The 13,173-nt window shown below is 66.6% G+C and overlaps 1 protein-coding gene across 1 annotated transcript; it reads left to right on the forward strand.

Moving 5' to 3' along the window:
• The first annotated feature begins 3,167 nt into the window (after nucleotides 1-3,167).
• CNTNAP1 (contactin associated protein 1) lies at nucleotides 3,168-12,775 on the forward strand. Its single transcript, XM_032202635.1, has 24 exons — nucleotides 3,168-3,306; nucleotides 5,084-5,185; nucleotides 5,414-5,607; nucleotides 5,713-5,860; nucleotides 6,106-6,309; nucleotides 6,398-6,582; nucleotides 6,671-6,814; nucleotides 7,197-7,458; nucleotides 7,545-7,694; nucleotides 7,778-7,949; nucleotides 8,015-8,121; nucleotides 8,220-8,339; nucleotides 8,457-8,660; nucleotides 8,747-8,903; nucleotides 8,990-9,117; nucleotides 9,507-9,674; nucleotides 9,748-9,966; nucleotides 10,049-10,288; nucleotides 10,375-10,611; nucleotides 10,712-10,839; nucleotides 10,926-11,019; nucleotides 11,112-11,345; nucleotides 11,486-11,533; nucleotides 11,643-12,775. Exons 1-24 carry the CDS (start codon nucleotides 3,228-3,230, stop codon nucleotides 11,831-11,833), a joined length of 3,915 nt encoding a protein of 1,304 aa, XP_032058526.1. The 5' UTR covers nucleotides 3,168-3,227; the 3' UTR covers nucleotides 11,834-12,775.
• The last annotated feature ends 398 nt before the right edge of the window (nucleotides 12,776-13,173 follow it).

Below are 13,173 nucleotides of genomic sequence, written 5' to 3' on the forward strand. Positions count from 1 at the left end.
TGTCCTACGTCTTCAGCTTTGCGGCCAGCATCTGGCCACCGGGTGACAGAAATAGCTGTGCTCCGCTCAGCGCTGGTGACACGGGGCTGGGGACAGCACCTGGGGGTGGGAGGAGAGCCGGGCTGCGAGCAGGGGCTGGTTGGGGACACCCGGCGCTTCCAGGAGACCCCAGCCCGGGGGGCTGCTGTTTGCATCTCCCACCCCATGCGAGAGCCACACGGGGACGATGCCAAGGAGAGGAGCGGGGGCTGCTGTGGGCTGTTGGCACGGGGCTGGGCGCAGGCAGGACGCCGGCCTGGAGGGATGTTTGGAGCCGTGCTCGGTGCAGGCATGGCTTGTTCTGGTGGGAAACGGGGGCTCCAGGAACCGGGGGCGGCTGCTGGAGCGTGACATCCCCCCCGCCCCTGGGGTCCCATGCTCTGCTCTGTCCCCAAGCCCCCGTGCCCCCCCGAGCACTGGGGGGACGACCTGCTGGTTGTTGACAAGGTTCCCTCCTCCTCCTTACGGGGCAGATTAGGATCTGCGGGGAAGGGGCCCCGCTTTCCTCTCCCCAGGGGGGAGCAAATTGATTCCAGGCTCCAGCAGGCTTTCCGCCTCTCGCAGCGGTAATCCCTCAATCCCTCCTTTCTCCTGGCTCCAGACATCTTTCCCTGGCTTATCCCGGCTCTGCGCAGGGTCCCTGCTGGCCCCAGGAGCTCCCAGTCGGAGCCCCAGGGCCGTGGAGCTGCTGGAAGCACGGGAAGGGCTGGGGGCAGGTTCCCCCTTCCCCTTGCCTTCGCTCCGTGCCCGTTACAGGGGTGCCATCCTACTGGGGGTAGGGGCAGGGGTCCCGGGGGGCAAATGCCCCCGACACGGCTCGGTCGGAGCCGCCAGCACTGCGAGGGGCTGGGGGATGATGCAGGAGGGGCACCTGCATCCCCAGCCTCGGGGACACGGCTCCAGCTCCCCCCGCAGCCCCCCTGCACCTGGGGCTTTCTGTTCCCTCTTTCAGCCTCTGCTCCGGCCCCAGCTCCGCTCCTGCACAGGAAGCAGCCCCGGCACTGCCGCAGGTGACAGCCGCGCCGTCCTGCCCCTTGCAGCGAGGTGCCCGGGCCACGCTGGGGTCCTGCCCAGCACCAGGACCCTGCTTGGACCCAGCGGCCCCTGGAGCATCCCCATCCTTTGGGGTGAGCCTGCAGCTGCCCCCCGAATTCCCCGCAGGGCACCGCAGGGGCTGGGGGGAGGCAGTGTATGTAGGACACGCGGCGGCCACCCCCCTCGGTGGGTGTCTGGCACGTTTGGGAGCAGACAGGGGCTAAATCCCGGTCTTCTGCACCGCTGGGAGGACGGGCGACCCCTAAACCCGCAGGCCTTAATCTGCTGCTTGATTACAATCACCGCCACATCTGCTGGCACGGCGCAAATCCCTCCCTGCCCGGGCTGCAGCTGCGGGTGCTGGGTGCCTGGAACACGTCTGGGGGGGGACTGCACCTCTCAGCCACCCAGCCACACTCACCCCATGCAGTGCTCACCCCGTGTCCCACTCCCCCCATGCCCCACAAAGGGCTGCTGGCACCCGGTGCCCCTGCAGCCCCTGGGCTTTCGGTGCTGAGGGGTCCCGGGGCTGCTCAGGGCTCTTGGGACCAGGACTGGGGGTCCCGGAGGTGCTCAGCGGGGGGGACTGGAGCTGTTGAGAGTGGGATCGGGGGTGCTGGTGTTATAAATGAAGTCTCAACTCAATCTGAATTTAGTAATATTTATAAAATAAATATTTATAAAAGGTATAAAAGGTATAAAAAGTATAAAAGATATAAAAGCTATAAAAGGTATAAAAGGCAAGTAAACAGCACTGGGTGTGCGGGGAGTCCCCGCTCCACCAACGTGCACACACGAACATCAAACATCCTAAATACACAGAACATTGCTTCACATACTAAACCCAAGTACACCTGTACATACGTGCAATCCGGAAAGGTAACAAACAATCCTTTAGGTTCCATGACTTAGCAGTCTCCATTTTCCATCCCTTTGAACAATGTCTCGCTTTAAGTCAAGCAGCTCGGTCTTCATGCCTTCTGGATCCCGTTCTTCCCGCATCGAAGAAAAGCACATCCAGCTCCTTCCCAAGGCCAATAGGGCCTGGGTCAAAAGGCACCTCCAGGTCACCATAACACGCAGCTGCTGAGCAGCGAGGGGCAGCTGTGTCCTGGCTCCGCTTCTCTCAGCTCCAGCTTCTCTCCAGCTCCAGTGCCCATTTCCAGCGACTTTCTGTAGAGCTTCTCTGAGCAATTTGCTGAGTTTGGCCGAACCCATCTTCGTGATGCAATCAGTGTGCCTGCTCCCGTCCTGGTCTCCCTTCCCCTCCTGTTCCTCTTTACTCCTTTTTCCTGCTTCTTTATTGATGTAATTTCATCGCGTTGCCTTTTTTATCCTGAGGGCAGGCCCCCTCTTACACCCTTCTCCCCACAGCAGTTCTTTTCAAAACACCTTTTCATTGGCCAAACAACTTTGCAAATAACAGCAAACATCCAGAAACTTCCATGCCTTAACCAGAGCCTGCATGGAGTCTCCTGGATCACCCTTCTGGGTTCCCTCTAAACTCTTTTACATTCCCGATGGCCTCCTCGTTAAGAGTCTAATTTTATCTCATCCACAGGGCTTTCCAAGCCCCATGGCCACACTCCCAAATCTCCCCCTTCCTTATTAATACCGACCATCTTCTCGACACGAATTACCGCTCCATGTATAACACCGGGGATTCTTGGAAAGGTGTCCGGGGGTTTTTGGGGAGGGGACCGGGGGTCTCGGAGCTGCTCGGTGGGATGCTCAGGGCTGTCGGGACCGGGACTTGGGGTCCTGGGGCTGCTCGGTGGGACGCGTGGGGCTTCCAGGAGCAGGACCGGGGGTCCTGAGGACAGTCGGTGTGACACCCAGGGCTGTCGGGGGCAGGACTGAGGGTCCCGGGGGTGCTCGGTGGGACACCGGGGACTATTAACACCGGGACCGGGGGTCCCGGGGATGCCCGGTGGGACACCCGGGGCTGCCGCGGACCGGGACCGGGGGTTCCTGGGGCTGCTCGGCGGCATCTCGGTGGGGTCGGGGGGGGGGGCTCAACGCTCGGCCCCATCCCCGTGCCAGCACCCCGCCCGTCCCGGGGCCGCCCCGTGGGTGGAGCCGCCGGTCCCGTTCCTCCGCGCGGCTGCAGCACCGGGAGCGGCGGCGCCGAGGGCGCTCGGGGCGCTCCCAGCATGGGCGTTCGCCGCCTCCTCGGGCTCCTGCTCGCCGCTTGCGCCTCTTTCCTCCTCCCCGGCCCCGGCTGCCTCGCACGTAAGTGGGGCCGCGGCCCCGGGAGCCGCTGCTCCGCACTGCGGGACGGAGCCCGGCAGCCCCCGAGCATCCCCCGAGCATCCTCCGGTCCCACCCCAGCCCCGGTGTCTGTGTCCCCCCCCCCTCCCCACCTCTCTCCAGCCCCGGTTCCCCGGTTCTCCCGGGCATCCCCCGGTGTCCCTCCCGGCTCTTTTCCCCCAAGGTCACCGCCGGACCCAGCGGCCGGGCGCCCCCCCCCCTCCCCCGAGCCCCGCCCGGCGCTGCCCCGCCGCAGCCCCCCCCCCACCCCCCCCGCCCCCAGGCTCGGCCCGGTGTCTCCGGTGGTCCCGGGGATGCTCAGCACCGGGAGCCGCATCCCACGACCGTACCGGGTACCCCGAGGCATGGGGGGGCAGCCCCCGGAGCCCCCCGGTGCGGCTCCGCCGGGACCGCGGGCAGCGCCGCAGGGATGCTCGGGGCTGGTCCCAAGGCGGGGGGGGGCTGGGGAGGGGCAGGGGGGGTGCAGGGGTAGGGGAGGGTCGGGGCCTGGGGGCTGCAGCCCAACTGAGGCGGGGGGCAGCGGGGGGGTGCTGGGGGGGGCGCTGGGTACGGGAGAGGGAGGCAGGGGGTGATGATGGGGGTATAGGAGGATGGGGGGGGCTGGGGGGGATTTTTGGGGGGGTGGATCTATGGCAGAGGATCTATGGGGGATGAATCAGTAGGGGATGGATCTATGGGGGGGGGAGAGCTGTGGGGAGATGGATCTATGGGGGGATGGATCTGTGGGGGGAGGCAGACAGGGAGAGATGGAGGCTCGGGGGGGGGGGGGCTGGCATCGTGGGCACACCGCAGCTGCCCTTGTCCCCAGCCAGCCCCCCCCAGGGTGCAGGAGACCCCCCTGGAGCTCCTCCGGGACAGCTCACCGGGGGCTGCCCGACCCCCACCCTGCAAGGGGCTCGGAGCCCCCAGCCCCACCGCGGTCCCCTCTGCGGATGCCACCAGGATTTGCGCCCCCCCCCCTACCCCTGCAACTCCCCTTTCTTCCCCCTTCTCCCCCCCCTCCCAGAGCCCCCAGCGGGCTCCCGGCCCAGCAGCTGTCCCTGGGCCGTGTGGGACCGGGCTGGGGGGGGTGCAGGGCTTGGTGGGGAGGGGGCTTCCCCGGCCGCCCACGGCAGTGCGGAGGCAGCTGGTGCTGGTGCGGCGCCGGGAGCCCGCAGAGGTGCGTCAGCTCCCGCTGCAGTGGGAGGGCAGAGGCAGGAGCCAAGCTGCCAGGGAAGGATCCGCCGCTCCTCCGGCTTTGCAGGGGGCTGGGGGGGTCCATGAGCCACCGGTGAGGACCCTTCCCAAAAGTGGGGACCGCGGGAGGGGCCGGCAATGGCTGCGCTGCCGCCACCCCCCCCCCCTCCCTCCTGGGTTTTCGGCGCTGGGCTCAGCGGGGCGTGGAGACGCAGAACCGCTGGGTCACGGTGCGGGGAGAGGGCCCTGCTGCTGCTGCTGCCACCAGGATGGGGCTCGGGGGCTGGCTGGGGGCTGGCTGCCTCCTCCACCCCATGGATTTGTCACCCTGTGGGTCCCTCACCCCATAGATCTACCACCCCGTGGATCCGCCACCCCCCGTCTCCATCACCCTAAGGATCCATCACCCCTGCCTCCAGCACCCCTGCCTCCAGCACCCCTTCCTCCCTTAATCCTGGCACCACGGAGCTGCTCCCCACCCTTTCCCCATGCTGCTGGGGATGTGGGGTCACCGCACCCCATGCCAGACCCCCCTCGTGCCCAGCACCCCTTTCCCCCGCAGGACCCTGTTACGATGAGCTGGTCGCGCCCCTCTACTCCTCGTCCATCGGTGCCTCCTCCAGATACAACATCTTCTACTCAGCCAGCTTCGCCCGGCTGCACAGTGAGTCCCCCCCCCGCCTGTGGGGTCAGGGACAGCACATGGGGACCCCACCCCACCGTGGGGCTGCCACGGAGCTTGGGGGGCTGTGGGGAGGGGGCTCCTTGCAAGGTCTCACCCTCAGCATCCCCAAAGGGCACGGGAGGCTTCCCCGAGTGGGGTGCAGTGGCAGGGCTGAGGGCAGCCCTTTTTGGGGCTGCGGGGTCCTGCCTGAACCCCCCCATCCCGCAGGCACCAGCGGCTGGTCCCCCGACCCCCGCGACAAGCAGCCCTGGCTGCAGATCGACCTGATGCAGAAGCACAGGATCAACGCGGTGGCCACGCAGGGGACCTTCAACACGTACGACTGGCTGACGCGCTACATCGTGCTCTACGGGGACCACCCCACCAGCTGGAAACCCTTTTTCCAACAGGGCAGCAACTGGGTAGGAGCCGTGGGGTCCCCCCGCGGGGTTGGGGGTCCCCTGTTGGGAGCAGGGAGGTGAAGGGGGGGCAGCTGGCCCCGCGTTGAGCTGCCCCTTTGTCCCCAGACGTTTTTTGGGAACGTGAATGAGAGCGGGGTGGTGCGGCACGACCTGCACTACCCCATCCTCGCCCGCTACATCCGCATCATCCCGGTGGCCTGGAACCCCCGGGGGAAGATCGGGCTGCGCCTGGGCCTCTACGGCTGCCCCTACCGTGAGTACCGGCCCCGGTGGTCCCCGTGCGGGGAAGGGACCCGGGAGGGAGCCGCGGGGCACGGGGCCAGCTCCTGCACCGAGGCCAGCGCTGCAGCCGGGCTCTGGCATGCCCAGAAAACCCTTTTTCCATCAGGATTGCGTCCAAGCAATCCGCAGCCATTATTAGCTATGACATAAACCTGCCCCAGCTCTTAGCAGGGTTGGAGAGGAGCGCTCCCAAATGCCAGCCTGCCTCTCCCCCAGGGTCCCACGTGCTGTACTTCGACGGGGACGATGCCATCTCCTACCGCTTCCGTGCCAAAAAGATCAGCACCATGGAAGACGACATCTCCTTCAACTTCAAGACGGTGGAGCAGGACGGGGTGCTGATGCACGGGGAGGGCTCGCAGGGCGACTACATCACGGTGGAGCTCAAGCAAGCCCAGCTCTTCCTGCACATCAGCTTAGGTGAGCCGGGGATGTGGGGATCCGACCGGGGGGGGATCAGAGGGGCCGGGGGCAAAGGGGCCGCAGGGTGACGGTGTCCCCTCCCCAGGCAGCAGCCCGGTGCACGCCACCGAGGGCCACACCACGGTGGCGGTGGGCAGCCTGCTGGACGATCAGCACTGGCACTCGCTGCACATCGAGCGCTACGGGCACCACGTCAACCTGACGCTGGACGGGGAGGTCAAACGCTTCCGCTGCCACGGCACCTTCGAGCACCTCGACCTCGAGACCGAGGTGGGTCTGGGGAGTGGGGGGAAGCTGCCGGGCTGCCGGCCCCACAGCATCCTCGGCGTGAGGCTGAGCACCCCACTCTACCTCCCAGCTCTTCTTCGGGGGGGTGATCGACCAGGACAAGCAGCACCTCACCTACCGGCAAAACTTTCGGGGCTGCGTGGAGAACATCATCTTCAACGGGGTCAACATCGCCGACCTGGCCCGGCACCGGAGATCCAACATCCGCTTCGAGGTGCAGCCCCCAGACTAGGGGGCAGGGGTCCAGCCCCGCCGTGGGTTGCCCCCTTCCTCGGTGGTGCTGCCCCTGCTGTGGGGTGACCCGTTTCCAAGTGGGGGCCAGGTCCCCTTCCCTAGGGCCGTGTCCCTGCTATGGGGTGACCCCTTTCCCAGGTTCAGGCTGCGTTTTGGGGTGACGTGAGGCTGGAGGCTGCTGCACGCAGCCAAGCGGCCCCGCATCGACCGCACGAGGTCGTCCCTGGCCTGGGGCACCCACCCGGCATCACCAGGCAACGGGATCGAGCAGGGCAATCGGGGCTGGTGGGGGGGGGCTACGGGGCAGATCTCCCTGCCACGGGAGCATCCCATCCCTCACCGCCTCCCGTGGGCACCCGCAGGGCAGCGTGGGCCACTACTGCCAGGACCAGGTGAACACCCCCATCACCTTCGCCGGCATCAACAACTACGTGCAGGTGCCGGGGATCCCCCGCAGGAACCGCCTGGCCGTCAGCTTTCGTTTCCGCTCCTGGGACATGGCCGGGCTCCTGCTCTACACCAGCTTCGCCGACCGCCTGGGCTCCCTGGAGATGGTGCTGAGCCAGGGCCAGATCAACGTCTCCATCGCCCAGCCCGGCAAGAAGAAGTTGGAGTTCGCTGCAGGTGGGCCGGGGGCTGATATATGGGGTCTGGGGGTCCCGTTGGGGTGTCGGTGCCCCCCACTGCATGCCCACCTCTCCCCCACGCAGGGCATCGCCTGAACGACGGCTTCTGGCACTCGGTGCAGCTGGTGGCACGGGAAGGCTCGGCCGTGGTGACCATCGACGATGACGACGGTGCCGAATTTCGGGTGGCGCACCCCTTCCAGCTCCGCACCGGCAGCCAGTACTTCTTCGGAGGTGGGCGCAGGGTGGGCAGGGGTGTGTGGGGGGGTGTGTGGGGTACCCGTGTGCCGCTCACCCCCTCGCCCCGTGCCTTGCAGGCTGCCCCAAGCCGGCCTCGCTCACCGGCTGCCGGTCGAACCAGACGGCTTTCCACGGCTGCCTGCAGATGCTGAGCGTCGACATGCAGCCCGTGGACCTGGAGATGCTGGTGCAGCACCGGCTGGGGAAGTACGCCGACGTCTTCTTCAACGTCTGCGGCATCACGGACAGGTACCGGCTCGGGCAGAGGGTGCGGGGGCCGGCGGGGCCGGGACCCAAACCCTCTGCGCCCCCAGGTGCACCCCCAACCTGTGCGAGCACGACAGCCGCTGCGTCCAGTCCTGGGACGACTTCATGTGCATCTGCGACCTGACGGGGTACAAGGGAGAGACCTGCCACAAATGTGAGCGCAGCAGGGCGGGACACCACGGCCCCCACGGCTCTCTCCGGCCCTGGGTGCCCATCTTCTCTCCATCCCTGCGCCTCGTTTCCCTCTTCCAGCCCTTTACAAGGAGTCGTGCGATGCTTACCGGGTCAGCGGGAAGACCTCGGGGAACTACACCATCGACCCGGACGGCAGCGGGCCGCTCAAACCCTTCACGGTGTACTGTGACATACGAGGTGGGCGCGACAGGACGGCGGGGGCAGGCACCGGGCTGTCCCTCTGCACCCGGGGCTCGGGGATGGAGCGAGCCGGGGCGTCCCGGGGGGCTTCTCCTGACACCCCCTGCCCTGCAGAGGACCGAGCATGGACGATCATACGGCACAACCGCCACTACGCCACGCGGGTGACGGGTTCCAGCGTGGACCAGCCCTACCTGGGCGCCGTGGAGTACTGGAACGCCTCCTGGGCCGAGGTCTCGGCGCTGGCAAACGCCTCCGAGTACTGCGAGCAGCGCATCGAGCTGCACTGCTACAACTCCCGCCTGCTCAACACCCCCTGTGAGCGCCGGGAGGGGAGCGGGGCCGTGCCGCGGGGCCGTGCCGTGTCCCCCTCCCCATGTCCTTACCCTCCCCTGTGCCCCCAGCCGGGCTGCCCTACAGCTTCTGGATGGGCCGAAACAACGAGCGGCACTACTACTGGGGGGGCTCGCGGCCGGGCATCCAGCGCTGCGCCTGCGGGCTGGACAAGAACTGCGTCGACCCCCAGTACTTCTGCAACTGCGACGCCGACCACACGCTGTGGTGAGGGCTGGGGGCTGCAGGAACAGGCTGGGGGGGGTCAGGGCGGTGGTGGGGAGCAGCCCCTCTGACGCACGTGCCATCCGCAGGAGGACGGACAAGGGTCTGCTGACCTTCGTGGACCACCTGCCCGTCACGCAGGTGGTGGTGGGAGACACCAACCGCTCCGGCTCCGAAGCGCAGTTCCTGCTGGGGCCCCTGCGGTGCTATGGGGACCGTGAGTGGCCAGAGCTGCGTTGGGTCCCGTGTCCGTGTTGGGTCCTGTCTCCACATTGGGTCTATGCCCATGTTGGGTCCATACCCTCGTTGGGTCCATGCCCATGTTGGGTCCTGTATCCACATTGGGTTCATTCCCAAGTGGGGTCCATGCCCACATTGGGTCCCATCCCTGTGTTGGGTACATTCCTGAACAGGGTCCATCCTATATTGGGTCCATACCCATGCTGGTTCCATGCCCACACTGGGTCCTGTATCCACATTGGGTTCATTCCCACGTGGGGTCCATGCCCACGTTGGGTCCCACCCCCGTGTCGGGTCCATCCCTGCACAGGGTCCATGCCAACGCTGGGTCCATGCCCACCTCTTACCCTCTCCTGCTCCCCGCAGGCAACACCTGGAACACCGTCTCCTTCAACAGGGGCGCAGCCCTGCTCTTCCCCACCTTCCAGGCCAACCACAGCCTCGACATCTCCTTCTACTTCAAGACCACTGCCCCCTCCGGCGTCTTCCTGGAGAACCCCGGCACCCGAAACTACGTCCGCGTGGAGCTCAACAGTACGGGCGCGGGTAACGGGGGCGCGGGGGGCGGCGGGGCTGGGGTGCCCCTGCCGACACCGCGTCCCCGCAGCCACCAGGGACGTGGTGTTTGCCTACGACATCGGGAACGGGCACGAGAACCTGACGGTGCGCTCGGCGGTGCCCTGGAACGACGACGAGTGGCACCAGGTGAAGGCTGAGCTCAACGTGAAGCTGGCCCGGCTGCGGGTGGACAAACTGCCCTGGGTGGTGCGGCCGGCCCCGCCGCAGAGCTTCGTGCGCCTCGAGTTCGACAGACCCCTCTACGTCGGTGAGAGACCCCCCGCCCCGTGCCCTACATCCCCGGTGCCCCCCGGTGTGCCGCAGGGCGCTGAGTCTCGTCCCGGCTGCAGGCGCAGCGGAGCACAAGATGCGCCCGTTCCTGGGGTGCCTGCGGGCGCTGCGGATGAACGGGGTGACGCTCAACCTGGAGGGCAAGGCCAACGAGACCGAGGGCGTGCGGGTCAACTGCACCGGGCACTGCCAGGACCCGCCGGTGCCCTGCCAGAACAGTGGGCTCTGCGTCGAGCGCTACAGCCACTACAGCTGCAACTGCAGCATCTCCGCCTTCGACGGGCCCTTCTGCAATCACGGTGAGCACCGCGGGGGGACCCTCTGCGGGGCCGGGCTGGGGGAGAGGAGCCGGGGCCCCCCATCACCCCCGTGGGTTCCCCTGCAGATATTGGTGGGTACTTTGAGGAGGGCACGTGGGTGCGCTACAACATCCTGCCCATGTCGCTGTACGCCGCCCGCGAGTTCGCCAGCATCGTCAGCAGCCCCTGGCAGCCCCTGCCCGGCTACAACCTCACCAGCGAGGAGGTCAGCTTCAGCTTCAGCACCACCTCGGCGCCCGCCGTGCTGCTCTACGTCAGCTCCTTCGTCAAGGACTACATGGCCGTGCTCATCAAGGATGACGGTGAGGGTCCCGGAGGGGTGCGGGGGGCTCCCGGGGGGGGGCTCCCCACCGTCCCCAGGCCGATGAGCGGCGCTGCAGCCGCCTGGTGCTGTGCCCGCAGGGAGCCTGCAGCTGCGCTACCAGCTGGGCACCAGCCCCTACGTCTTCGCCCTCACCACCAAGCCGGTGACGGACGGGAGACCCCACCACGTCAACATCACCCGCCTGCACCGCACGCTGTACACGCAGGTACGGGGCCGGGGCACCGATGGGGTGGCAGGGGGCGCGGGAGGCTCCGCGGGTGCTGACGCCGCGTGCTTGCACCCCAAACCCAGGTGGATTACCTGCCCGTCATGGAGCAGCAGTTCTCTCTGTTCGTGGACAGCAAGCTGGACTCGCCCAAAAACCTGTACCTGGGGCGCGTGATGGGTGAGCTGGGTCCTGCTCCTCGCTCCAGCGTCTTCTCGGCCCCAGCTCGGTCCTTGGCGGGGGCTGAGCCACCTCCTCCTGTGCCCCCGCAGAGACCGGCGTGATCGACCCCGAGATCCAGCGCTACAACACGCCCGGCTTCTCGGGCTGCCTCTCTGGGGTGAAGTTTAACAGCATCGTCCCCCTCAAAGCCATTTTCCGCCCCACCAGCCTGGTGCGGCCCTACAGCATCCGCGGGGAGCTGGTGGAGTCCAGCTGCGCCTCCATGCTGCCCCTCACCACCATCCTCATCCCCCCCGAGATGGACCCCTGGTACATGGCCACGGGTAGGTGCTGTGCTGGGAGCCTGGGGGGGGGGTGGTGGGAGTCCCCGAGCCCCCCTTTGGTAAGCACCAGACTCTGCCTGGGTGATGCGGAGGCGCAGAACCCCGCGGCCCCATCCCACCCACCCGCTTTGTCCCCGCAGAGTTCCCCCACGTGCACGACGACGGCTGGATCGGGATCATCATCGGGTGTAAGTGACACCCCCGGCCGGCGTCCCCCCCCCCCCCCCACCCCACACCGTGCCACGGGTTGTCCCCGGGTCCCCTCCCCAGCCTCCCTCACCGCCGCCTTCCCCGCAGTCGTGACGTTCCTGCTGCTGCTGCTCGGGGGCTTGCTGGTGCTGCTCTACCTCTACTACCACCGCTACAAGGGCTCGTACCACACCAACGAGCCCAAGGCCATCCAGGACTACGGCGGCACCGTCAAACCGCTGTCGGTGCGCAAAGACCAGAACCTGCCCCAGATCCTGGAGGAGGCGAAAGGCGACTAGCGGGGCTGGGGAGGGGTGGGACGGGCTCGCAGCCCCCCTCCACGGCCACGGCGGGGGCCGCCCGGAGACCAGGAGCGAGCGTCGCGGGACCAATAGGGCCGAGCACACCTGAACTGCCAGCACCGCCGAGACGAAGCCGGCCCCGGAGCCGGAGCGTGGCCACCTCCAGCCCAACCTGGCCACCGGCACCCCCAGACCCCTCCGCCGGAGGCCACCCGCTGCCAGAGCCCCGCTCCTCGGCGGGGACCCCCCACCCCGGGGGCACCTCGCAGCCCACGCGGAGGTTGCGGGGAGGGGGGGAGCAGCACCGTGGGGGTGCCCCCCGCCCCGCTCGCGCCTCGATTACCTGCTGCTTTACTCGCTTAGCAAGAGCCACGAAGGAAACCACGCAATAGCCAGCCTCGGAGCGCAGCCCCGGGGCGCCCCAGCAATACCCTGCCCGTGCGTGCACCGCGCATGACGCCACCGCACTTTGCTGAGATGCTGCTTTCCGACCGTCAGGTACGGATGATCCTTTCTACCTTTTTTTTTTTTTTTTTTTCGGTGTCGTTGTTCTTGTCGTCGTCGCTGGATATTCTACTACACTCCGGTGTTTTTTTTTAAATTCTCTCGGTTTGTATAAAAACAAAACAAAACAAAACAAAAAAAAAAACACACAAAAAAAAACGCAAAACGGAACGTTACGTCGGGTGTTACACGGTCGAAGTGTCGTGGTAAGTGGTCCGTAGTTCGCTACTTCCCCGCCCGGGGTGCTCGTCCTGCCCTTACCGCCAGCCCGTTCGCGCGCTGTATCGTGGTTCAGACGATGTTACAGAAATGCATTTATCTACCCAAAGGCCTGGCTCCGCTGGGCACTTTATTTAAAAAAAAAAAAAAAAAAAAATCCGTTTTGTTGGACGAGATGCGGAGAGCCTCAAATAAAGGCAGAACGACGGCGTTGGACGCGCTCCCCCGGCCTCCCCTTGGGTGCGGAGGGAGAGCGGCTCCGCTCCTCCCCAGCACCGGGGACTGGGGTGATCCCCACGGGACATCCACCACCCACCGGGGCCGCAGGGACCCGCAGAGACAGGGCTGGATCATGGCATTGGGGGGGCTCATCCCGCTCGGCTGCGGGGCAGCGCCGGGGAACAGAGCGCAGGGAGCGGCAGCGGGGTGTTGGCGACCACTTTATTGTGACAAAGGCTACGAGCCACGTTCTTTTTTAAAGTGCATTATAATTCACCGTCAACGAACCACAGACACAAGCCTGGCATAGTGCAGATACGGCCAACGTGGCGCAGGACACCGAGCGGACAGCGGGGGCCGGGGCAAGCCGGGGGATGGAGGCAGTGGGAGCAGGG

Source organism: Aythya fuligula, chromosome 24 (genome assembly GCF_009819795.1).
Source record: "Aythya fuligula isolate bAytFul2 chromosome 24, bAytFul2.pri, whole genome shotgun sequence".
Taxonomy (NCBI): domain Eukaryota; kingdom Metazoa; phylum Chordata; class Aves; order Anseriformes; family Anatidae; genus Aythya; species Aythya fuligula.

Coding starts and splice junctions, on each gene's coding strand:
- CNTNAP1 (XM_032202635.1), top strand. CDS start 3,228: ATGGGCGTTCGCCGCCTCCTCGGGCTCCTGCTCGCCGCTTGCGCCTCT. Junction 5,186..5,413: donor CAGCTTCGCCCGGCTGCACA/GTGAGTCCCCCC, acceptor CCCATCCCGCAG/GCACCAGCGGCTGGTCCCCC. Junction 11,346..11,485: donor CCCCTGGTACATGGCCACGG/GTAGGTGCTGTG, acceptor TTGTCCCCGCAG/AGTTCCCCCACGTGCACGAC.